This window comes from Thalassophryne amazonica, chromosome 2 (genome assembly GCF_902500255.1).
Source record: "Thalassophryne amazonica chromosome 2, fThaAma1.1, whole genome shotgun sequence".
Taxonomy (NCBI): Eukaryota; Metazoa; Chordata; class Actinopteri; order Batrachoidiformes; family Batrachoididae; genus Thalassophryne; species Thalassophryne amazonica.
Genome location: NC_047104.1, coordinates 130011512 through 130033096, shown reverse-complemented (window position 1 = coordinate 130033096; position 21585 = coordinate 130011512). Strand labels below are relative to the sequence as shown.

General features: G+C 45.7%; 1 protein-coding gene across 1 annotated transcript in view; it reads right to left on the bottom strand.

The window, feature by feature from the left end:
* Window positions 1-21585, bottom strand: part of otog (otogelin) — a 336135-nt gene that overhangs the window by 266943 nt on the left and 47607 nt on the right. Inside the window, exon 5 of the mRNA XM_034163547.1 lies at window positions 12648-12746. Within this exon, the coding sequence (XP_034019438.1) occupies window positions 12648-12746 (99 nt within the window). The remainder of the gene's footprint in view (window positions 1-12647; window positions 12747-21585) is intronic.

Here is a 21585-nt window from a genome sequence, read left to right as displayed (position 1 = left end):
CTGCAGTTTAGCTAATTGGTGTGTATCCTCTGGCTTCATGGACAGATAAAGCTGGGTATCATCTGCGTAACAATGAAAATTTAAGCAATACCGTCTAATAATACTGCCTAAGGGAAGCATGTATAAAGTGAATAAAATTGGTCCTAGCACAGAACCTTGTGGAACTCCATAATTAACTTTAGTCTGTGAAGAAGATTCCCCATTTACATGAACAAACTGTAATCTATTAGACAAATATGATTCAAACCACCGCAGCGCAGTGCCTTTAATACCTATGACATGCTCTAATCTCTGTAATAAAATTTTATGGTCAACAGTATCAAAAGCAGCACTGAGGTCCAACAGAACAAGCACAGCGATAAGTCCACTGTTCGAAGCCATAAGAAGATCATTTGTAACCTTCAAATTGGCCTATAATTAGCTAAGATAGCTGGGTCAAGTGATGGCTTTTTAAGTAATGGTTTAATTACTGCCACCTTAAAGGCCTGTGGTACATAACCAACTAACAAAGATAGATTGATCATATTTAAGATTGAAGCATTAAATAATGGTAGGACTTCCTTGAGCAGCCTGGCAGGAATGGGGTCCAATAAACATGCCGATGGTTTGGACGAAGCAACCAATGAAAATAACTCAGACAGAACAACCTGGAGAGAAAGAGTCTAACCAAATACCGGCATCACTGAAAGCAGCCAAAGATAACGATACATCTTTGGGATGGTTATGAGTAATTTTTTCTTAATAGTCAAAATTTTGTTAGCAAAGAAAGTCATGAAGTCATTACTAGTTAAAGTTAATGGAATACTCAGCTCAATAGAGCTCTGACTCTGTCAGCCTAGCTACAGTGCTGAAAAGAAACCTGAGGTTATTCTTATTTTCTTCAATTAGTGATGAGTAGAAAGATGTCCTAGCTTTACGGAGGGCTTTTTTATAGAGCAACAAACTCTTTTTCCAGGCTAAGTGAAGATCTTCTAAGTTAGTGAGACGCCATTTCCTCTCCAACTTACGGGTTATCTGCTTTAAGCTACGAGTTTGTGAGTTATACCACGGAGTCAGACACTTCTGATTTAAAGCTCTCTTTTTCAGAGGAGCTACAGCATCCAAAGTTGTCTTCAAAGAGGATGTAAAACTATTGACGAGATAGTCTAACTCCCTTACAGAGTTTAGGTAGCTACTCTGCTCTGTGTTGGTATATGACATTAGAGAACATAACGAAGGAATCATATCCTTAAACCTAGTTACAGCGCTTTCTGAAAGACTTCTAGTGTAATGAAACTTATTCCCCACTGCAGGGTAGTCCATCAGGGTAAATGTAAATGTTATTAAAAAATGATCAGACAGAAGGGAGTTTTCAGGGAATACTGTTAAATCTTCTATTTCCATACCATAAGTCAGAACAAGATCTAAGATATGATTAAAGTGGTGGGTGGACTCATTTACCTGTGCTGCTCCACAGCCTGTCCAGTGGATTTTTATTTTATTTTTTAGCACTGTTGTCGTGCGTTACCTGTGCTGCTCCACAGCCTGTTCAGTGGATTTTTATTTTATTTTTTAGCACTGTTGTCGTGCGTTACCTGTGCTGTTCCACAGCCTGTCCAGTGGATTTTTATTTTATTTTTTAGCACTGTTGTCGTGCGTTACCTGTGCTGCCCCACAGCCTGTCCAGTGGATTTTTATTTTATTTTTAGCACTGTTGTCGTGCGTTACCTGTGCTGCTCCACAGCCTGTTCAGTGGATTTTTATTTTATTTTTTACCACTGTTGTCGTGTGTTACCTGTGCTGCTCCACAGCCCGTCCAGTGGATTTTTATTTTATTTTTTGGCACTGTTGTCGTGTGTTACCTGTGCTGCTCCACAGCCTGTTCAGTGGATTTTTGTTTTGTTTTTTGGCACTGTTGTCGTGCGTTACCTGTGCTGCTCCACAGCCTGTCCAGTGGATTTTTGTTTTGTTTTTTGGCACTGTTGTCGTGCGTTACCTGTGCTGCTCCACAGCCTGTCCAGTGGATTTTTATTTTATTTTTTGGCACTGTTGTCGTGCGTTACCTGTGCTGCTCCACAGCCTGTCTAGTGGATTTTTATTTTATTTTTTACCACTGTTGTCGTGTGTTACCTGTGCTGCTCCGCAGCCTGTCCAGTGGATTTTTATTTTATTATTTTTTTTTTTTTTTTTTTTAGCACTGTTGTCGTGCGTTACCTGTGCTGCTCCACAGCCTGTCCAGTGGATTTTGATTTTTATTTTACTTTTTTTTTGGCGCTGTTGTCGTGCGTTACCTGTGCTGCTCCACAGCCTGTCTAGTGGATTTTTATTTTGTTTTAGCACTGTTGTCGTGCGTTGTCTGTGCTGCTCCACAGCCTGTCCAGTGGATTTTTATTTTTATTTTATTTTATTTTTTAGCACTGTTGTCGTGCGTTGCCTGTGCTGCTCCACAGCCTGTCCAGTGGATTTTTATTTTTATTTTATTTTATTTTTTAGCACTGTTGTTGTGCGTTACCTGTGCTGCTCCACAGCCTGTCCAGTGGATTTTTATTTTTATTTTATTTTTTAGCACTGTTGTTGTGCGTTACCTGTGCTGCTCCACAGCCTGTCCAGTGGATTTTTATTTTTATTTTATTTTATTTTTTAGCACTGTTGTTGTGCGTTACCTGTGCTGCTCCACAGCCTGTCTAGTGGATTTTTATTTTGTTTTAGCACTGTATTTTGTTTTAGCACTGTTGTTGTGCGTTACCTGTGCTGCTCCACAGCCTGTCTAGTGGATTTTTTTTTGTTTTAGCACTGTTGTCGTGCGTTGCCTGTGCTGCTCCACAGCCTGTCCAGTGGATTTTTATTTTTATTTTATTTTATTTTTTAGCACTGTTGTCGTGCGTTACCTGTGCTGCTCCACAGCCTGTCTAGTGGATTTTTATTTTATTTTAGCACTGTTGTCGTGCGTTACCTGTGCTGCTCCACAGCCTGTCTAGTGTCGGATTCCCTGTTTGGGAATCCGCTAGCTTAGCGTAGCTACTAGCTCTTAGCCGTTTTAGCATGGCGGCTTCTCCTGTCTCTCCCGTACTTTTCTGCTCTGGGTGTGAAATGTTTAGTTATTCCTCAGCCTCTTTTAGCAGTAACGGTACTTGTAATAAGTGCAGCTTATTCGTAGCTTTGGAGGCCAGGCTGGGCGAATTGGAGGCTCGGCTCTGCACCGTGGAAAATTCTACAGCTAGCCAGGCCCCTGTAGTCGGTGCGGACCAAGGTAGCTTAGCCGCCGTTAGTTCCCCCCTGGCAGACCCCGTGCAGTCGGGAAGGCAGGCTGACTGGGTGACTGTGAGGAGGAAGCGTAGCCCTAAACAGAAGCCCCGTGTACACCGTCAACCCGTTCACATTTCTAACCGTTTTTCCCCACTCGACGATACACTCGCCGAGGATCAAACTCTGGTTATTGGCGACTCTGTTTTGAGAAATGTGAAGTTAGCGACACCAGCAACCATTGTCAATTGTCTTCCGGGGGCCAGAGCAGGCGACATTGAAGGACATTTGAAATTGCTGGCTAAGGCTAAGCGTAAATTTGGTAAGATTGTAATTCACGTCGGCAGTAATGACACTCGGTTACGCCAATCGGAGGTCACTAAAATTAACATTGAATCGGTGTGTAACTTTGCAAAAACAATGTCGGACTCTGTTGTTTTCTCTGGGCCCCTCCCCAATCAGACCGGGAGTGACATGTTTAGCCGCATGTTCTCCTTGAATTGCTGGCTGTCTGAGTGGTGTCCAAAAAATGAGGTGGGCTTCATTGATAATTGGCAAAGCTTCTGGGGAAAACCTGGTCTTGTTAGGAGAGACGGCATCCATCCCACTTTAGAGGGAGCAGCTCTCATTTCTAGAAATCTGGCCAATTTTTTGGGATCCTCCAAACTGTGACTGTCTAGCGTTGGGACCAGGAGGCAGAGCTGTGGTCTTATACACCTCTCTGCAGCTTCTCTCCCCCTGCCATCCCCCTATTACCCCATCCCCGTAGAGACGGTGCCTGCTCCCAGACCACCAATAACTAGCAAAAATCTATTTAAGCATCAAAATTCAAAAAGAAAAAATAATATAGCACCTTCAATTGCACCACAGACTAAAACAGTTAAATGTGGTCTATTAAACATTAGGTCTCTTTCTTCTAAGTCCCTGTTGGTAAATGATATAATAATTGATCAACGTATTGATTTATTCTGCCTAACAGAAACTTGGTTACAGCAGGATGCATATGTTAGTTTAAATGAGTCAACACCCCCGAGTCACACTAACTGTCAGAATGCTCGTAGCACGGGCCGGGGCGGAGGATTAGCAGCAATCTTCCATTCCAGCTTATTAATTAATCAAAAACCTAGACAGAGGGTAGTTGAGAGGGTAGTTGTAAAACAGCTAACTGATCACCTGCAGAGGAATGGTCTATTTGAAGAGTTTCAGTCAGGTTTTGGAATTCATCATAGTACAGAAACAGCAATAGTGAAGGTTACAAATGATCTTCTTATGGCTTCGGACAGTGGACTTATCTCTGTGCTTGTTCTGTTGGACCTCAGTGCTGCTTTTGATACTGTTGACCATAAAATTTTATCACAGAGATTAGAGCATGTCATAGGTATTAAAGGCATTGCGCTGCGGTGGTTTGAATCATATTTGTCTAATAGATTACAGTTTGTTCATGTAAATGGGGAATCTTCTTCACAGACTAAAGTTAATTATGGAGTTCCACAAGGTTCTGTGCTAGGACCAATTTTATTCACTTTATACATGCTTCCCTTGGGCAGTATTATTAGACGGTATTGCTTAAATTTTCATTGTTACGCAGATGATACCCAGCTTTATCTATCCATGAAGCCAGAGGATACGCACCAATTAGCTAAACTGCAGGATTGTCTTACAGACATAAGACATGGATGACCTCTAATTTCCTGCTTTTAAACTCAGATAAAACTGAAGTTATTGTACTTGGCCCCACAAATCTTAGAAGCATGGTGTCTAACCAGATCGTTACTCTGGATGGCATTTCCCTGATCTCTAGTAATACTGTGAGAAATCTTGGAGTTATTTTTGATCAGGATATGTCATTCAAAGCGCATATTAAACAAATATGTAGGACTGCCTTTTTGCATTTACGCAATATCTCTAAAATCAGAAAGGTCTTGTCTCAGAGTGATGCTGAAAAACTAATTCATGCATTTATTTCCTCTAGGCTGGACTATTGTAATTCATTATTATCAGGTTGTCCTAAAAGTTCCCTAAAAAGCCTTCAGTTGGTTCAGAATGCTGCAGCTAGAGTACTGACGGGGACTAGCAGGAGAGAGCATATCTCACCCGTGTTGGCCTCCCTTCATTGGCTTCCTGTTAATGCTAGAATAGAATTTAAAATTCTTCTTCTTACTTATAAGGTTTTGAATAATCAGGTCCCATCTTATCTTAGGGACCTCGTAGTACCATATTACCCCATTAGAGCGCTTCGCTCAGACTGCGGGCTTACTTGTAGTTCCTAGGGTTTGTAAGAGTAGAATGGGAGGCAGAGCCTTCAGCTTTCAGACTCCTCTCCTGTGGAACCAGCTCCCAATTCAGATCAGGGAGACAGATACCCTCTCTACTTTTAAGATTAGGCTTAAAACTTTCCTTTTCGCTAAGGCTTATAGTTAGGGCTGGATCGGGTGACCCTGGACCATCCCTTGGTTATGTTGCTTTAGACGTAGACTGTGTTTCATATTGTATGGCCTTGCCTTGCAATGTGGAGCGCCTTGGGGCAACTGTTTGTTGTGATTTGGCGCTATACAAGAAAAAAGTTGATTGATTGATTTACTTTTTGAGCAAAGCCGATAGAGTCTAATAATAGATTAAATGCAGTGTTGAGGCTGTCATTCTCAGCATCTGTGTGGATATTAAAATCGCCCACTATAATTATCTTATCTGAGCTAAGCACTGAGTCAGACAAAAGGTCTGAAAATTCACAGAGAAACTCACAGTAACGACCAGGTGGACGATAGATAATAACAAATAAAACTGGTTTTTGGGACTTCCAATTTGGATGGACAAGACTAAGAGACAAGCTTTCAAATGAATTAAAGCTCTGTCTGGGTTTTTGATTAATTAATAAGGTGGAATGGAAGATTGCTGTTAATCCTCCGCCACGGCCCGTGCTACGAGCATTCTGACAGTTAGTGTGACTCGGGGGTGTTGACTCATTTAAACTAACATATTCATCCTGCTGTAACCAGGTTTCTGTTAGGCAGAATAAATCAATACGTTGATCAATTATTATATCATTTACCAACAGGGACTTAGAAGAGAGAGACCTAATGTTTAATAGACCACATTTAACTGTTTTAGTCTGTGGTGCAATTGAAGGTGCTATATTATTTTTTCTTTTTGAATTTTTATGCTTAAATAGATTTTTGCTGGTTATTGGTGGTCTGGGAGCAGGCACCGTCTCTACGGGGATGGGGTAATGAGGGGATGGCAGGGGGAGAGAAGCTGCAGAGAGGTGTATAAGACCACAGCTCTGCCTCCTGGTCCCAACGCTGGACAGTCACAGTTTGGAGGATCCAAGAAAATTGGCCAGATTTCTAGAAATGAGAACTGCTCCATCTAAAGTGGGATGGATGCCGTCTCTCCTAACAAGACCAGGTTTTCCCCAGAAGCTTTGCCAATTATCAATGAAGCCCACCTCATTTTTTGGACACCACTCAGACAGCCAGCAATTCAAGGAGAACATGCGGCTAAACATGTCACTCCCGGTCTGATTGGGGAGGGGCCCAGAGAAAACAACAGAGTCCGACACTGTTTTTGCAAAGTTACACACCGATTTAATGTTAATTTTAGTGACCTCCGATTGGCGTAACCGAGTGTCATTACTGCCGACGTGAATTACAATCTTACCAAATTTACGCTTAGCCTTAGCCAGCAATTTCAAATGTCCTTCGATGTCGCCTGCTCTGGCCCCCGGAAGACAATTGACAATGGTTGCTGGTGTCGCTAACTTCACATTTCTCAAAACAGAGTCGCCAATAACCAGAGTTTGATCCTCGGCGAGTGTATCGTCGAGTGGGGAAAAACGGTTAGAGATGTGAACGGGTTGACGGTGTACACGGGGCTTCTGTTTAGGGCTACGCTTCCTCCTCACAGTCACCCAGTCAGCCTGCTTTCCCGACTGCACGGGATCTGCCAGGGGGGAACTAGCGGCGGCTAAGCTACCTTGGTCCGCACCGACTATAGGGGCCTGGCTAGCTGTAGAATTTTCCACGGTGCGGAGCCGAGTCTCCAATTCGCCCAGCCTGGCCTCCAAAGCTACGAATAAGCTGCACTTATTACAAGTACCGTTACTGCTAAAAGAGGCCGAGGAATAACTAAACATTTCACACCCAGAGCAGAAAAGTGCGGGAGAGACAGGAGAAGCCGCCATGCTAAATCGGCTAAGAGCTAGTAGCTACGTAACCTAACGGATTCCTAAAAACACACAAAGTGAATAATGTGTAAATAATTTAAAGGTGATTCAGCAGAAGGAGTGCCCCAATCAAGGCACCAAACAGGCCATGAAGCAGCACAGGCAACGCACGACAACAGTGCTAAAAGAGAAAAATAAAAAAAATTAAAAAAATAAAAACGAAAGCGTTAGCAAGCTAGTTAGCTTGCCAACGCTGATGAAAGTTAGCTGATAAAAGTGCTCCGTCGCGATGTTTCAACCGTTAGAGGTCTTCCTTAGGCGTTGGAGCACAGTAAAAAAGTAAAAAAAAAAAAAAAGTAAAAAGGTAAAAAAGTAAAAAAGTCTTGAAAAAGACTGTTAATTCAAGTCCAAAGCAGCAGGTAGCAGTCTCAGTGTAAACAGTCCCAACAGAGAGCCAAAATTCTGATGTGTAGCCTACTACACATGGTCTACTACTTTTAAACTCTGATAAGACTGAAATGATGGTTCTTGGTCCAGTGAGACATCGGCATCAATTTGAGCAGTTAACGCTCAGCCTAGGCTTGTGTGTCATACATCACCCTGACAACGTGAGGAACCTTGGGGTCATTTTTCATCCTACATTGTCCTTTGACCTCCACATTAGAAATATTATGAGGACTGCCTTCATCCACCTGCGAAATATAGCGAAGATTCGTCCCATCCTGTCCATGGCTGATGCTGAGACCCTGATCCATGCGTTTATCTCTTCTAGATTGGACTACTGCAATGTTCTATTTTCTGGCTTATAGCAGTCCAACATTATGGCTCTCCAATTAGTTCAAAATACTGTAGTCAGACTTTTGACACGAAGCAGAAAGTTTGACCACATTACACCCATTTTTGCATCCCTTCACTGGCTTCCCGTCCCAGTGAGATCAGATTTTAAGCTTCTGCTACTAGTCTATAACATTGTTCACGGACTGGCACCTCCCTACCTAGCTGACCTAATTAAACCTTACGTACCGGCCCGGGCTTTGCGTTGTCAGGGTGCAGGACTACTTTGTGTCCCTAGGGTGAATAAGAAGTTCTGTGGCATGAGCTCCCTGCTTCAATAAAACAGTCAGACTCTGTGGAGACGTTCAAGTCCAGACTTAAGACAGTTATTTTCCCTTTCGTATGGCTAGCATACTGGCAAAGTATAGTTCTATGCTTTTTACTCTTTTAATTAATTTTATTAGGAAATGGAGCATGCCGCAGCCTCAACTTGACCTAAATTCTGGGTCTTTTAGTGAAGCTTAGGGCTAGTGGCCGGTGATCACCTTAGTATTTCCTGTTTTTCTTGTTTTTTAATGCTGACAGATTATACTGTATTTCTTGTCCTTCTAATGCCTGATTCTGTTTTTTTTTTTCCTCTGTTTAAGGTGCAGCTCCATCCAGAGATGGGTGTGGTATTTGTGCTGGAGACCCTCCTGTCCTGTGCACCAACAGCATTTCCTTTATATTCGTTTTGTGAATTGTTCTGTAATTTATGTCTGTAGCATGGCCCAAGCAGAGAGTCACCCCTTCGAGTCTGGTCTGCTTGAGGTTTCTTCCTCAGAGGGAGTTTTTCCTTACCACTGCTGCTCTGGGGGTTAGCAAGGTTCGACCTTACTTGTGTGAAGCGCCTTGAGGCAACTCTGTTGTGATGGTGCTATATAAAGGAAAATAAATTGAAATTGAAAACCTCTCCAGGCTAGTTTCAACCTGCTCTCACTACAGAACACAGTGTTATCTGCAGACTTTATAGTCCATGGAGACTAGTGTCTGATCTCATCGATCAACATGCTCATCTCCACTACAAACAAGACTAAGAGGGGATGCTTAATGTAATCACGCTTACATCTTGAATGTGTCTGTCATTCCTACTGCACATCTAACTGCTGTCACAATGTCCTTGTACATGTCCTGCACCACCCTCATATACTTCTCTGCCACTCCAGACTTCCTCATACAGTACAATACTACAACTCTTTTCTTAGCACCTTGTCATAACCGTTCTCTATATCCACAAACACACAATGTAGCTCCTTCTGGCCTTCTTTATACTACTCCATCAGTACTCAGAGCACATACTGCACCTCTAGTGGTTTTTCTAGGCATGAAACCTTATTGCTGCTCGCAGATCATCACCTCTCTTCAAAGTCTAGCTTCCACTACTCTTCCTCATAACTTCATGCTGCGGCTGATCGACTTTATGCCTCTGTAGTTATTGCAACTCTGCACATAACACTTGTTCTTAAAAATCAGAACCAGTATACCTCATCTCCATCCCTCAGGTATCTTTGCCACATCTTGTACTCTGGTCTACTTTCATCATCTTTCCAACTATACCAATTCTATTTCACCAACCACTTGCTCCTTATACTTTCCTGAACATCTTCATTAGACCACCAAGTCTCTTTGTCTTCCTTCCTCATCATTTTAATGAGATAATCAGCATTATTCATTTTACCTGTCAGTAGTCACCATGTTGACACGAAACACGATGACAGCTTCATGGTAGTTTGGTCAGGACCCTCTTAGCTAATGTGAGTGCAAGCAACATGAGTGCAATTTAAACAAAGCGGTTCATTGCAGTTTGGTCTCAGTTAAAAAAAAAACCCCATCCACAAAGGAAAACAGGACCATGTTGAAAACTAAGGCACAAAGGAAATTTAAGTCCAGGTTTTAATGTGGCCTGAGCAGAAAGTTGTGTAACACTAGGAAAACTTTGTTCTTTGTTCTGGTGGCACAGTGGCTGAGTGGTTAGCACTGTTGCTCAAAACAAGAACCTGGAATTCTCTGTGTGGAGTTTGTATGCTCGGCCCATGTCTGCATGGGTTTCCTCTGAGCACTCTGGTTTCCTTCCACCATCAAAAACATGCTTATTTAGGGTCTGTCCCTGACCAAGGCAGTGCCTCTACATCTGGAGTTGGTCCCTGGGTGCTGGACTGTGGCTGCCCACTGCTCTTAGTGGTTGGATTGTGTCTAATTAACTAGGATGGGTTAAATGCAGAGGAGAAATTTCACTGCATGTATGTATGTACAATGACAATAAAGGCCCTTCTTCTAAAACACAACAGAGGTAGGCAGTTCATCAGTACCTTTTCATACTGGAAGACCATCACACTAGATAATACATGGAAGAATCTTTGAACAAAGGAAGATTGAAAAAAAAATCAAATTAAATGTAAACCCTCAGATAATATACTTAATGAAACTGACTGGGAATTTCAATGCAAAAACTGACTAACTGAGAATACTTACAAAAGAAAACATATAAGATCGGAGTCCACTTAACAGTCCAAAAACAGCCCTTGAGAGGCAAGGAAAAATAGTGGCACTGGGAACATAGAAATCAAGAACAAAACAGCATGAAGCACTGAGGCTCTCAACTAATGAGTATGTGACTACAATGTTAATGCATAAAAACAGAAGCAATTCTTACATCATCATTGATATTAACCTGGGAACACAGAACTAATTAAAGGTGTTCTTCCTAAACACTAACACCATAATAATGCTCAACTCAGAGAAACATGGCAACCCACAGAGAATAATCAGGGATACTGAAAATGCTGAGTTAACTGAGTGAGAACATTACACTAAATTACAATAGGACTAAACTAAGAGAATAAAACAGGAGCTGGGCATTACACACAGGAAGTAATCAGGAGCACAGAAAATGCAGAACCACATGAAAGCAAACCTCATACTCAACTAGAAGCACTTGGAGAGCGCAAACCTCCGCCAAGGCCATAGGGTCACTGACGTCACATGGAATACCCTTTGGCAAAGAGACTTATTTCACATCGTTTCACGCATTTACCGTCATGTTTCAGATTCAGTGGTTAAACCCTTAGATCTTCAGCAAATGTATTTATAAAGAGAAACTGCATGACGACACAAGGGTTTTTATTTTCTAATAACAAGTTTATTCAATGAGGAGAAACAAATGCTAAATTATTGTTGTGTCGTAACTTAATTTTTGTTCAGCCTTTGTGACCCGTCTTCATGAAGTTAGATGCTAAAATGTTGAAACTGGCCCTATCCTGCAATGATAAAGAATCCTTAAAAAAATTACTGGATCTGGATCGTGTTCCGGATCATTACCAAAATTTAATGACTTCTAAGTTAGGCCAAGATACACCCCTGGTAAAAATTTCATTGAAATCCGTTGAGGATTTTTTGAGTAATCCTGCTAACAAACCAATCAACCAACAAACAAATGGATGTGACCAAAAACATAACCTCCTTGGCGGCGGTAACAATTAAGTTAATCCTATGGAATGAAGCCAGAGCAGGGCCAGACACATGACAGAACCAACACACTAAGAGAACATGGAACATAACTCAGAAAGAGCCCATAAAATAATGGCAGCCAACCCGAACATGGAGCACTTCATGATGATCTCAGGGCGGACGTTGGAAAGACAGTGTCTTTTAAAGGCACGCCCTGATAAGAGCCAGCTGTGTCTGATCAAGACATTACAAATATGCTACAAGCAGGTGCCCCAAAACAGGAAACTTGAATATTTTATTTTCATCCTGAAATTTAATTTGGCACAAAGTGACTGCACAGTCAAATCTACATTTAAGAAGAAACTACGTACTTCAAAATGCAGTAATTAAATAACCAAAGCCATCTGTAAAATTAAAGAAAAGATGCATATTAACCCCTATCTGCACAAATTACAATATGATTATTCATTTTTGTGGAACACGTTGGGTGTTCAAAATCATGTTCAAAATTTTCACGATTGGTTGCAATGTTCTATAAGGCACTGTGAGCACTGTTTGTGCGGTATGGCATGCCAGGTTGGGGTATCCAGTTGTTTTATTATTCACTATGGAAACCAATGGGTACCAAAAATTGGAAATGGGATATCAGCTTATCAGCGGAAGCAAAGGATGAGTGCAGACAGGCAGTTCCTGAGTGGGTCTAGAACATGTCGGTAAGAAACTAAAAACTACAGCATATTCAGCTCTGACATTTTAGGTTCTGATCTCGGTGAGAACCAGGGAAGGTTGATAATCGCAGGTACCTTGTGGCCACTCATGGAACTGTTGCTTGTATATGTCATAATGTGTGCTTGTTTACCAACCACCAAGTTCCTGCATAATTTCAATTAAATGCTTTTTACTGTAACAAACACCAAATGGTTTCATGAGGACTGTTTTGATTGTGCAGAGAATTCAAATTAATTCAAATTAGCTCTCAAAAGAGGAATGTGAGCTGTGTTACCTGTCTGACACCTGTGTCCGGTGGCCTGAAACAAGCTGCAGTCACACAACTGCGACTGAAGGCACTGTCCTCCGTTTAGGCAGGAGAACTCACAAGACTCTACAGAGAGAAAAGAGCAAAGCAATTACAATGCAAAGAAAAATAATTAAATTTCACCTTTCAGGTTGTTTCAAGTCAAGAGTTCTTTTCTTCTCTCAAACAGCACACAATAACATCCATTCAGCCGTGTTGACAGCAGCTGATTACGAAGACACCTTGCATGAGGCATCTGCAGATCACAATGTTCAGGAAAGGTTCCGCCTGTACGCTCCAGCCCCAGTAACACCTGCTGGTCTACAGCTCTCCAGGGGCCCCAGTTGCTGAACGCACCACCAAACACTAAATGATGGTTCACCTTTCTGCAGTAACCCCATCTGCTCAGCAGTGAGTGTTTAGCATCATGTCAGTGCAGACAACCACATCCCACTCAGGCGGGGCTACCACAGGTGGAGGGCATCAATCAGAAAAAAATTATTTTCTTATGTTCACTCTGTGATGAGGGAGAGTCCTTTAAAAGAGAGAGAGGGTCGCCTTCCTTCTAGACTTTTATCTCTACACTAATGGGTAGAGTTTAAAAGACACATACTCACACACATACTCAGTAGCGGCTCCTGAAAAATTTTCTCGGGAGGGGCAATTTTTCTTATAATGATTAAAGTGACCCATTCAGTAAATAAGCAAGACAACTGAATCAATTTGTTGTTAGCCGATTAACTCATACAGCAATACCTCCACTAGATGACAGCATAAAACAGAAACATTTCCTCTCTAGCTACATAAATTACAGGTGGAAAGCTATGGAAGAAAGGTGCATCCAGGAATGTTCACCAAAATTAAGTGGCCCCCACAATAAATTAAACCACTTATTCACACTGGGAGCAACTGGGGATTAAGGACCTTAGCCAAGGGCCCATAGTGATTTTAAGATGGAAAAGCGCTGTATAGGTGTGTGTCTGTGTGTAATATTCTCAGATAAAATGAAATGATCATGGTTATTTCTGTTACAATGGTGCAAATAAGTATTTGATCCAGTGTCAATTTTGCAAGTTTTCCCACCTACAAAGAATGGAGAGGTCTGTAAGTTTTATCATAGGTACACTTCAACTGTGAGAGACAGAATCTAACAAAAAAATTCAGAAAATCACACTATGATTTTTAAATAAGTAATTTGCATTTTATTGCATGAAATAAGTATTTGATACAATAGAAAAACAGACCTTAGTATTTGGTACAGAAACCTTTGTTTGCAATTACAGAGGTCAGACGTTTCCTGTAGTTCTTGACCAAGTTTGCACACTGCAGCAGGGATTTTGAACTCTTGCCTCTGTGGGAACTCAGCCACATGGGGTGTGCAGCCAGTACATTCTGAGTGCCGGTCCCAAGCCCGGATAAATGAGGGTTGCTGTTGTGAAAGTGTAGTGACACGGACCCACAACAGGGGGCACAAATGAACGGTCAATAGATGAGCCAAAAAGTAACAATTTAATGTTGTGAAGGTGCACAACGAATACACAGACAATCTCAGAATCTGATAACAGTCAATCCACAAAGGTGACGTGTGGGCAGGCTCGAGGATAGAAGACGTCTGTCCTGAGAAGAGCCGGAACCACACGATTTCCGCCGCCACCGAACCTGGTGAATACTGGAGCCGCCAAGTCCCGAATTCCCAGGTGATCACCGTCCCCGATTGTCAGATCTGGTACCGCTGGTGAAGAACAAAGACAGTCAAGTGTGGGTGTGTACACCCAGTAACAACAACGGTGGGAATGCCACCTCCACCTCTAACACACACTCGTGCAGCGTCTGTTTAACCACTTATCTGATGGACGTAGGACGAAACAGTCGCGACCCACGCCGGTCCTCTGGTTGACAGCTGCAAAACAATAGCTCTTGGAATCAATTAATACAGGCAGAGAAAGTTACCTCCATAGAAGTACGATATCTCGGCAACGAGGTGGAGATGCCGTCTGGTCTTTATGAAGTGAGATGATGTAGAGTAGATGGGTGACAGCTGTCAAGAGATAATGAGTGACAGCTGTCACCCCCGGCTGTGTCCGTGGCAGCAGCGCCCTCTCGTGCCTGAAGCCCGCACTTCAGGCAGGGCGCCCTCTGGTGGTGGGCCAGCAGTACCTCCTCTTCTGGCGGCCCACACAACAGGACCACCCCCTCAACGGGCGCCTCCTGGCGCCCGACCAGGCTTGTTCGGGTGACGGTGGTAGAAGTCGGCCAGGAGGGCCGGATCCAGGATGAAGCTCCACTTCACCCAGGAGCGTTCTTCGGGTCCATACCCCTCCCAGTCCACCAAATACTGGAACCCCCAGCCCATCCGACGGACGTCCAGGAGCCGGCACACCGTCCAAGCTGGCTCCCCGTCGATGATCCGAGCAGGAGGCGGCGCCGGTCCGGGAGCACAGAGGGGTGAGGTGTGGTGAGGTTTGATCCTGGAAACGTGAAAAACCGGGTGGATCCGCAGTGAAGCCGGGAGTTGGAGCTTCACTGCGGCAGGACTGAGGACTTTGAGGATCTTGTATGGTCCGATATATCTGTCCTTGAGTTTCAGGGAGTCCACTTGGAGGGGGATGTCCTTTGTGGATAGCCACACCTCCTGCCCGGGCTGGTAAGCAGGGGCCGGGGATCGCCGGCGGTCTGCATGGGTCTTAGCCCTCGTCCGGGCCTTCAACAAGGCAGAACGGGCGGAGCGCCACACCCGACGGCACTTCCGCAGGTGGGCCTGGACCGAGGGCACACCGACCTCTCCCTCCACCACGGGAAACAACGGGGGCTGATACCCCAAACACACCTCAAATGGGGAGAGGCCAGTGGCAGAGGACACCTGGCTGTTATGCGCATACTCGATCCAGGCCAGATGTTCACTCCAGGCCGTCGGGTGTGCGGACGTCACACAGCGCAGGGCTTGTTCCAATTCCTGATTGGCCCGTTCTGCCTGTCCATTGGTCTGCGGGTGATACCCGGACGAGAGGCTCACAGTGGCCCCCAGTTCCCGGCAGAAGCTCCTCCAGACGTGTGAGGAGAACTGGGGACCACGATCAGAGACGATGTCGGTGGGTATCCCATGCAGACGGACGACGTGATGGACCAGGAGGTCTGCTGTCTCCTGGGCTGTTGGGAGCTTCGGGAGGGCCACAAAGTGGGCCGCCTTGGAGAATTGGTCCACTATCGTGAAGATGGTGGTGTTGCCCTGGGACGGCGGGAGGCCCGTGACGAAATCCAGGCCGATATGGGACCAGGGGCGATGAGGCACAGGAAGCGGCTGGAGAAGTCCTTGGGACCTTTTGTGGTCTGCCTTGCCCCTGGCACAGGTGGTGCAGGCCTGGATGTACTCCCGGACATCGGCCTCCATAGACGCCCACCAGAAGCGCTGCCGGACAACTGCCACGGTCCTTCGCACCCCTGGATGACAGGAGAGCTTGGAACCGTGACAGAAGTCCAAGACTGCAGCTCTGGCCTCTGGTGGGACGTACAGTCAGTTCTTCGGACCAGTTCCGGGATCCAGGCTCCGTGCCAGGGACTCCCAGACGATCTTCTCCACGTCCCAGGTGAGGGTGGCCACGATAGTGGACTCAGGCAGGATGGGCTCCGGTGGATCCGACAGTATAGTTTTGACCTCCTCTTCGTGTACCCGGGACAAGGCATCCGACCTCTGGTTCTTGGTCCCGGGGCGATAGGTGATCCGGAAGTCAAAACGCCCGAAGAACAGTGACCAGCGGGCTTGCCTGGGGTTCAGCCGCTTGGCGGTCCTGATATACTCCAGGTTCCGATGGTCAGTGAAAACCGTGAATGGCACAGACGCTCCCTCCAACAGGTGTCTCCACTCCTCAAGAGCCTCTTTCACCACAAGGAGTTCTCGATTGCCGACGTCATAGTTCCATTCAGCCGGGGTCAACCTGCGAGAAAAGTAGGCACACGGGTGAAGAACCTTATCGGTCTCTCCGCTCTGGGATAGCACGGCTCCTATCCCTGAGTGAGAGGCGTCCAGTTCAACCACGAACTGGTGGCTAGGGTCGGGCTGCACCAAAACTGGCGCAGTAGAGAACCGTTGTTTCAACTCCTTGAACGCGGCTTCGCACCGATCCGACCAGGTGAAGGGGACTTTTGGAGAGGTCAGGGCTGTCAGGGGGCTAACTACCTGACTGTAGCCCTTAATGAACCTCCTATAGAAATTAGCGAAGCTGAGGAACTGTTGCAGCTTCCTACGGCTTGTTGGTTGGGGCCAATCTCTCACCGCCGCAACCTTGGCCGGATCAGGGGCGACGGAGTTAGGAGATGATAAACCCCAGGAAGGACAAAGACGTGCGGTGAAACTCGCACGTCTCGCCCTTCACAAACAGTCGGTTCTCTAACAACCGCTGCAGGACCTGACGTACATGCTGGACATGGGTTTCAGGATTCGGAGAAAAGATGAGAATATCGTCCAGATATACGAAGACGAATCGGTGCAGGAAGTCCCACAAGACGTCGTTAACCAAGGCTTGGAACGTCGCGGGGGCGTTGGTGAGGCCGAACGGCATGACCAGGTACTCAAAGTGACCTAACGGGGTGTTAAATGCCGTCTTCCATTCGTCTCCCTTCCGGATCCGAACCAGGTGATATGCATTTCTAAGATCCAGTTTAGTAAAGATTTTGGCTCCATGCAGGAGGGTGAACACGGAATCCAACAATGGCAACAGGTATCGGTTGCGAACCGTAATCTCATTCAGCCCCCTGTAATCAATGCATGGACGGAGTCCGCCATCTTTCTTGCCCACAAAAAAGAAACCTGCACCCATCGGGGAGGTGGAGTTCCGGATCAGCCCGGCAGCTAATGAGTCCCGGATGTAGGTCTCCATTCATTCGCGCTCAGGTCGTGAGAGGTTGTACAGCCTGCTGGACGGGAACTCAGCGCCTGGAACCAAATCAATGGCACAATCGTACGGACGGTGTGGGGGAAGGGTGAGTGCCAGATCCTTGCTGAAGACGTCAGCAAGATCGTGGTACTCAACCGGCACTGACGTCAGATTGGGAGGGACTTTGACCTCCTCCTTAGCATGTAAACCGGGAGGAACCGAGGATCCTAAACACACCCGATGGCAGGTTTCGCTCCACTGAACCACCACCCCAGATGGCCAATCAATCCGGGGATTGTGCTTCAACATCCATGGGAAGCCCAAAATCACGCGGGAGGTAGAAGGAGTTACAAAAAACTCGATCTCCTCCCGATGGTTTCCAGACACCAACAGAGTTACTGGTTGTGTCTTGTGTGTGATTAAAGGGAGGAGGGTGCCATCTAGTGCCCGCACCTGCAATGGCGAAGGAAGCGCCACCAGAGGGAGCCCTACCTCCCTTGCCCATCTGCTGTCTAGCAAATTCCCTTCTGACCCCGTGTCCACCAGTGCTGGGGCTTGAAGGGTTAAATCCCCGCTCAGGATTGTAACTGGGAGTCGTGTGGCAATCTGTGTGTGTCCCACGTGAATGTTTTGACCCCCCCCTTAGCCCAGTCTCTAAGGGCGGTTGTTGTTGTTGTGGCCGTTTGGGGCAGTTTTTCTGTATGTGCTCCTTTGAGCTGCAGAGAAAACACTCCCCGCGGACCAGCCTCCTCATTTTGGCCCTGTGCGTCACCCTAACAACGTCAGCAGGGGGAGCTGTTGCCCCACGGAGCGTGGGGAGGGCGGCCCCTTTTCGAACCCGGAAGGGAGAGGGACGGCGCGTATCCGGCCACGTCCTTCGCCTCGCTCCCGACGGCGTTCCTCCAACCGATTGTCTAACCGTATAACGAGATCGATAAGCCCATCTAAATCCCGCGGTTCTTCCTTAACTACCAGATGCTCCTTCAGGACCGATGACAGTCCGTTTATGAAGGCGGCGCGGAGCGCAACGTCATTCCAGCCGGACATCGCAGCCGCGATACGGAAGTCGACTGCATATTTGGCTGCGCACCGGCGCCCCTGTCGCATTGACAGCAGCATTGTTGAAGCGGTCTCTCCTCTGTTAGGGTGATCAAACACTGTTCTGAACTCCCCCACAAACCCAGTGTATGCTGATAACAACCGTGAGTTTTGTTCCCAGAGCACCGTAGCCCAGGCGCGTGCCTTACCCCGAAGCAAGTTAATAACATAAGCCACCTTGCTGGCGTCAGACGCGTACATCACAGGTCGTTGTGCAAAGACGAGCGAACACTGCATAAGAAAGTCCGCGCACGTCTCCACACAACCCCCGTACGGCTCTGGGGGACTTATGTATGCTTCAGGGGATGGTGGGGGGGTTTGTTGAACGACCAGTGGAATGTCTGTATTCGGCACCGGGTCGGCAGGAGGAGGAGCCGCAGCAGCGCTCTGATCGCACGCTTCCACCTGTGCGGTGAGAGCCTCCATCCTGTGATTAAGGATGACGTTTTGCTCGGACATCAAATCCAGCCAAGCGGTAAAGGCGGTGAGGATTTGCTGCAACTCACCGAGCACGCCTCCTGCAGACGCCTGTGCACCCTGCTCTTCCATTGGCTGTCCAACAGATGGGTGACGCCCCTCGGGATCCATGACGCTGGCCGAGATATCCTGTTGTGAAAGTGTAGTGACACGGACCCACAACAGGGGGCGCAAATGAATGGTCAATAGATGAGCCAAAAAAGTAACAATTTAATGTTGTGAAGGTGCACAACGAATATACAGACAATCTCAAAATCTGATAACAGTCAATCCACAAAGGTGACGTGTGGGCAGGCTCGAGGATAGAAGACGTCTGTCCTGAAAAGAGCCGGAACCACACGATTTCCGCCGCCACCGAACCTGGTGAATACTGGAGCCGCCAAGTCCCGAATTCCCAGGTGATCACCGTCCCCGACTGTCGGATCTGGTACTGCTGGCGAAGAGCAAAAACAGTCAAGTGTGGGTGTGTGTACACCCAGTAACAACAACGGTGGGAATGCCACCTCCACCTCTAACACACACTCGTGCAGCGTCTGTGTAACCACTTATCTGACGTAGGATGAAACAGTCGCGACCCACGCCGGTCCTCTGGTTGACAGCTGCAACACAATAGCACTTGGAATCAATCAATAAAGGCAGAGAATGTTACCTCCATAGAAGTACGATATCTCGGCAACGAGGTGGAGATGACGTCTGGTCTTTATGGAGTGAGATGATGTAGAGTAGATGGGTGACAGCTGTCAAGAGATAATGAGTGACAGCTGTCACCCCCGGCTGTGTCCGTGGCGGCAGCGCCCTCTCGTGCCTGAAGCCCGCACTTCAGGCAGGGCGCCCTCTGGTGGTGGGCCAGTAGTACCTCCTCTTCTGGCGGCCCACACAACAAAATGTGCTGGAAATGAAAAATCTCTCACTAACTTCGGGATCTGTTCCTAAATGTTTCAAGTCTGTAGTGAATAAACCATTACTTCAGAAACCCAATCTCGAACCTAGTGTATTGAAAAACTATAGGCCGATATCAAATCTATCATTTTCTTCTAAAATTCTGGAAAAAGTGGTTCCACAGTAGCTCGTGGACCACCTTATTAAGAATAATCTTTTTGAACCATTGTAGTCTGCTTTTAGAAAATATCACTCCACAAAGACAGCGCTCACTAAAGTAGTGAATGACCTGCTGTGAGCAGTGGACTCGGACACCACTACGGTTTTAGTGCAGTTAGATCTCAGTGCTGCATTTGATACTGTGGATCATCATATTGAGAGGCTGGAGAATCATTTTGGGATTACTGGAACTGTCCTTGCGTGATTGATGTCATATCTGTCCAGTCATTCTCACTGTGTTTTGTACAATAACACTACCTCAGATCTTACGGACATGAAGTTTGGGTTCCGCAGGGCCCCTGCTGTTTTCCCCGTTATGTAGCACCCCTTGGGAATATACTGCAGCGTTTTGGGATTGCCTTTCATTGCTATGCTGATGATACTCAACTGTGCATGCCGATAACTACTGGTAATCTCACTCACATAAAATCTTTAGAAAACTGCCTTGCATCAGTGAGAAGTTGGATGTCTAGTAACTTCCTACTTTTAAACTCCGATAAGACTGAAATGATGGTTCTTGGTCCAGCGAGGCATTGCTACATCATATCCATATCTTTTCCATATACATCATATGGAAAAGTGAGGAATCTTTGAGTGAGGAATCCTGTGTTGTCTTTTGACCTCCACATTAGACATTAGGAGTACTGTTTTCTTCCATTTGCAAAATATAGCAAAGATTCGTCCCATCTTGTCTATGGCTGATGCTGAGAGTTTGATACATGCATTTGTTTCTTCAAGACTGGGCTATCATAATGCTCTATTTTATGGTTTGCCGCAGTCCAACATTAGGGTTCTTCAAGTGGTTCAAAATGCTGCTGCCAGACATATGACTCAAGGCAGAATGTTTGACCATATTACACCCATTTTGGCATCCTGTCTCTGGCTTCCTGTCACTGCAAGACTGGATTTTAAGGTTCTGTTATTGGCTTTTAAAATTTTTCATGGACTTACACCTCCCTATCTGGCTGACCTTGTCAAACCCTGTGTACCAGCTCAGGCCCTGCACTTGCAGGGTGCAGGACTTTTGTGTGTTCCTCAAGTGAATAAAAAGTCTGCCGGTCACAGAGCTTTCTCCTACCGTGCCCCAGCTCTGTGGAATGATCTCCTGGCACATATACAGTAGTCAGATAATGTGGATACTTTTAAATCAAGACTGAAAACCTAGTTGTTTTCCTTGTTTTATCATGCGCTTTTATGTTTTGTCTTTTTATTGTTTTTAACTTTTTATTTAATTTTTGTTTTTTTATGTTGTGTAAAGTGCCTTGAGGTGATCTCATCGTGAGTTGGCGCTACAGAAATTATTAAATTTGAATTTGTTCTTGGGGTTGTTCTCATCCTCCAAACATGGCAAGTGGATCTGATACCAAAAAGCTCTATTTTGG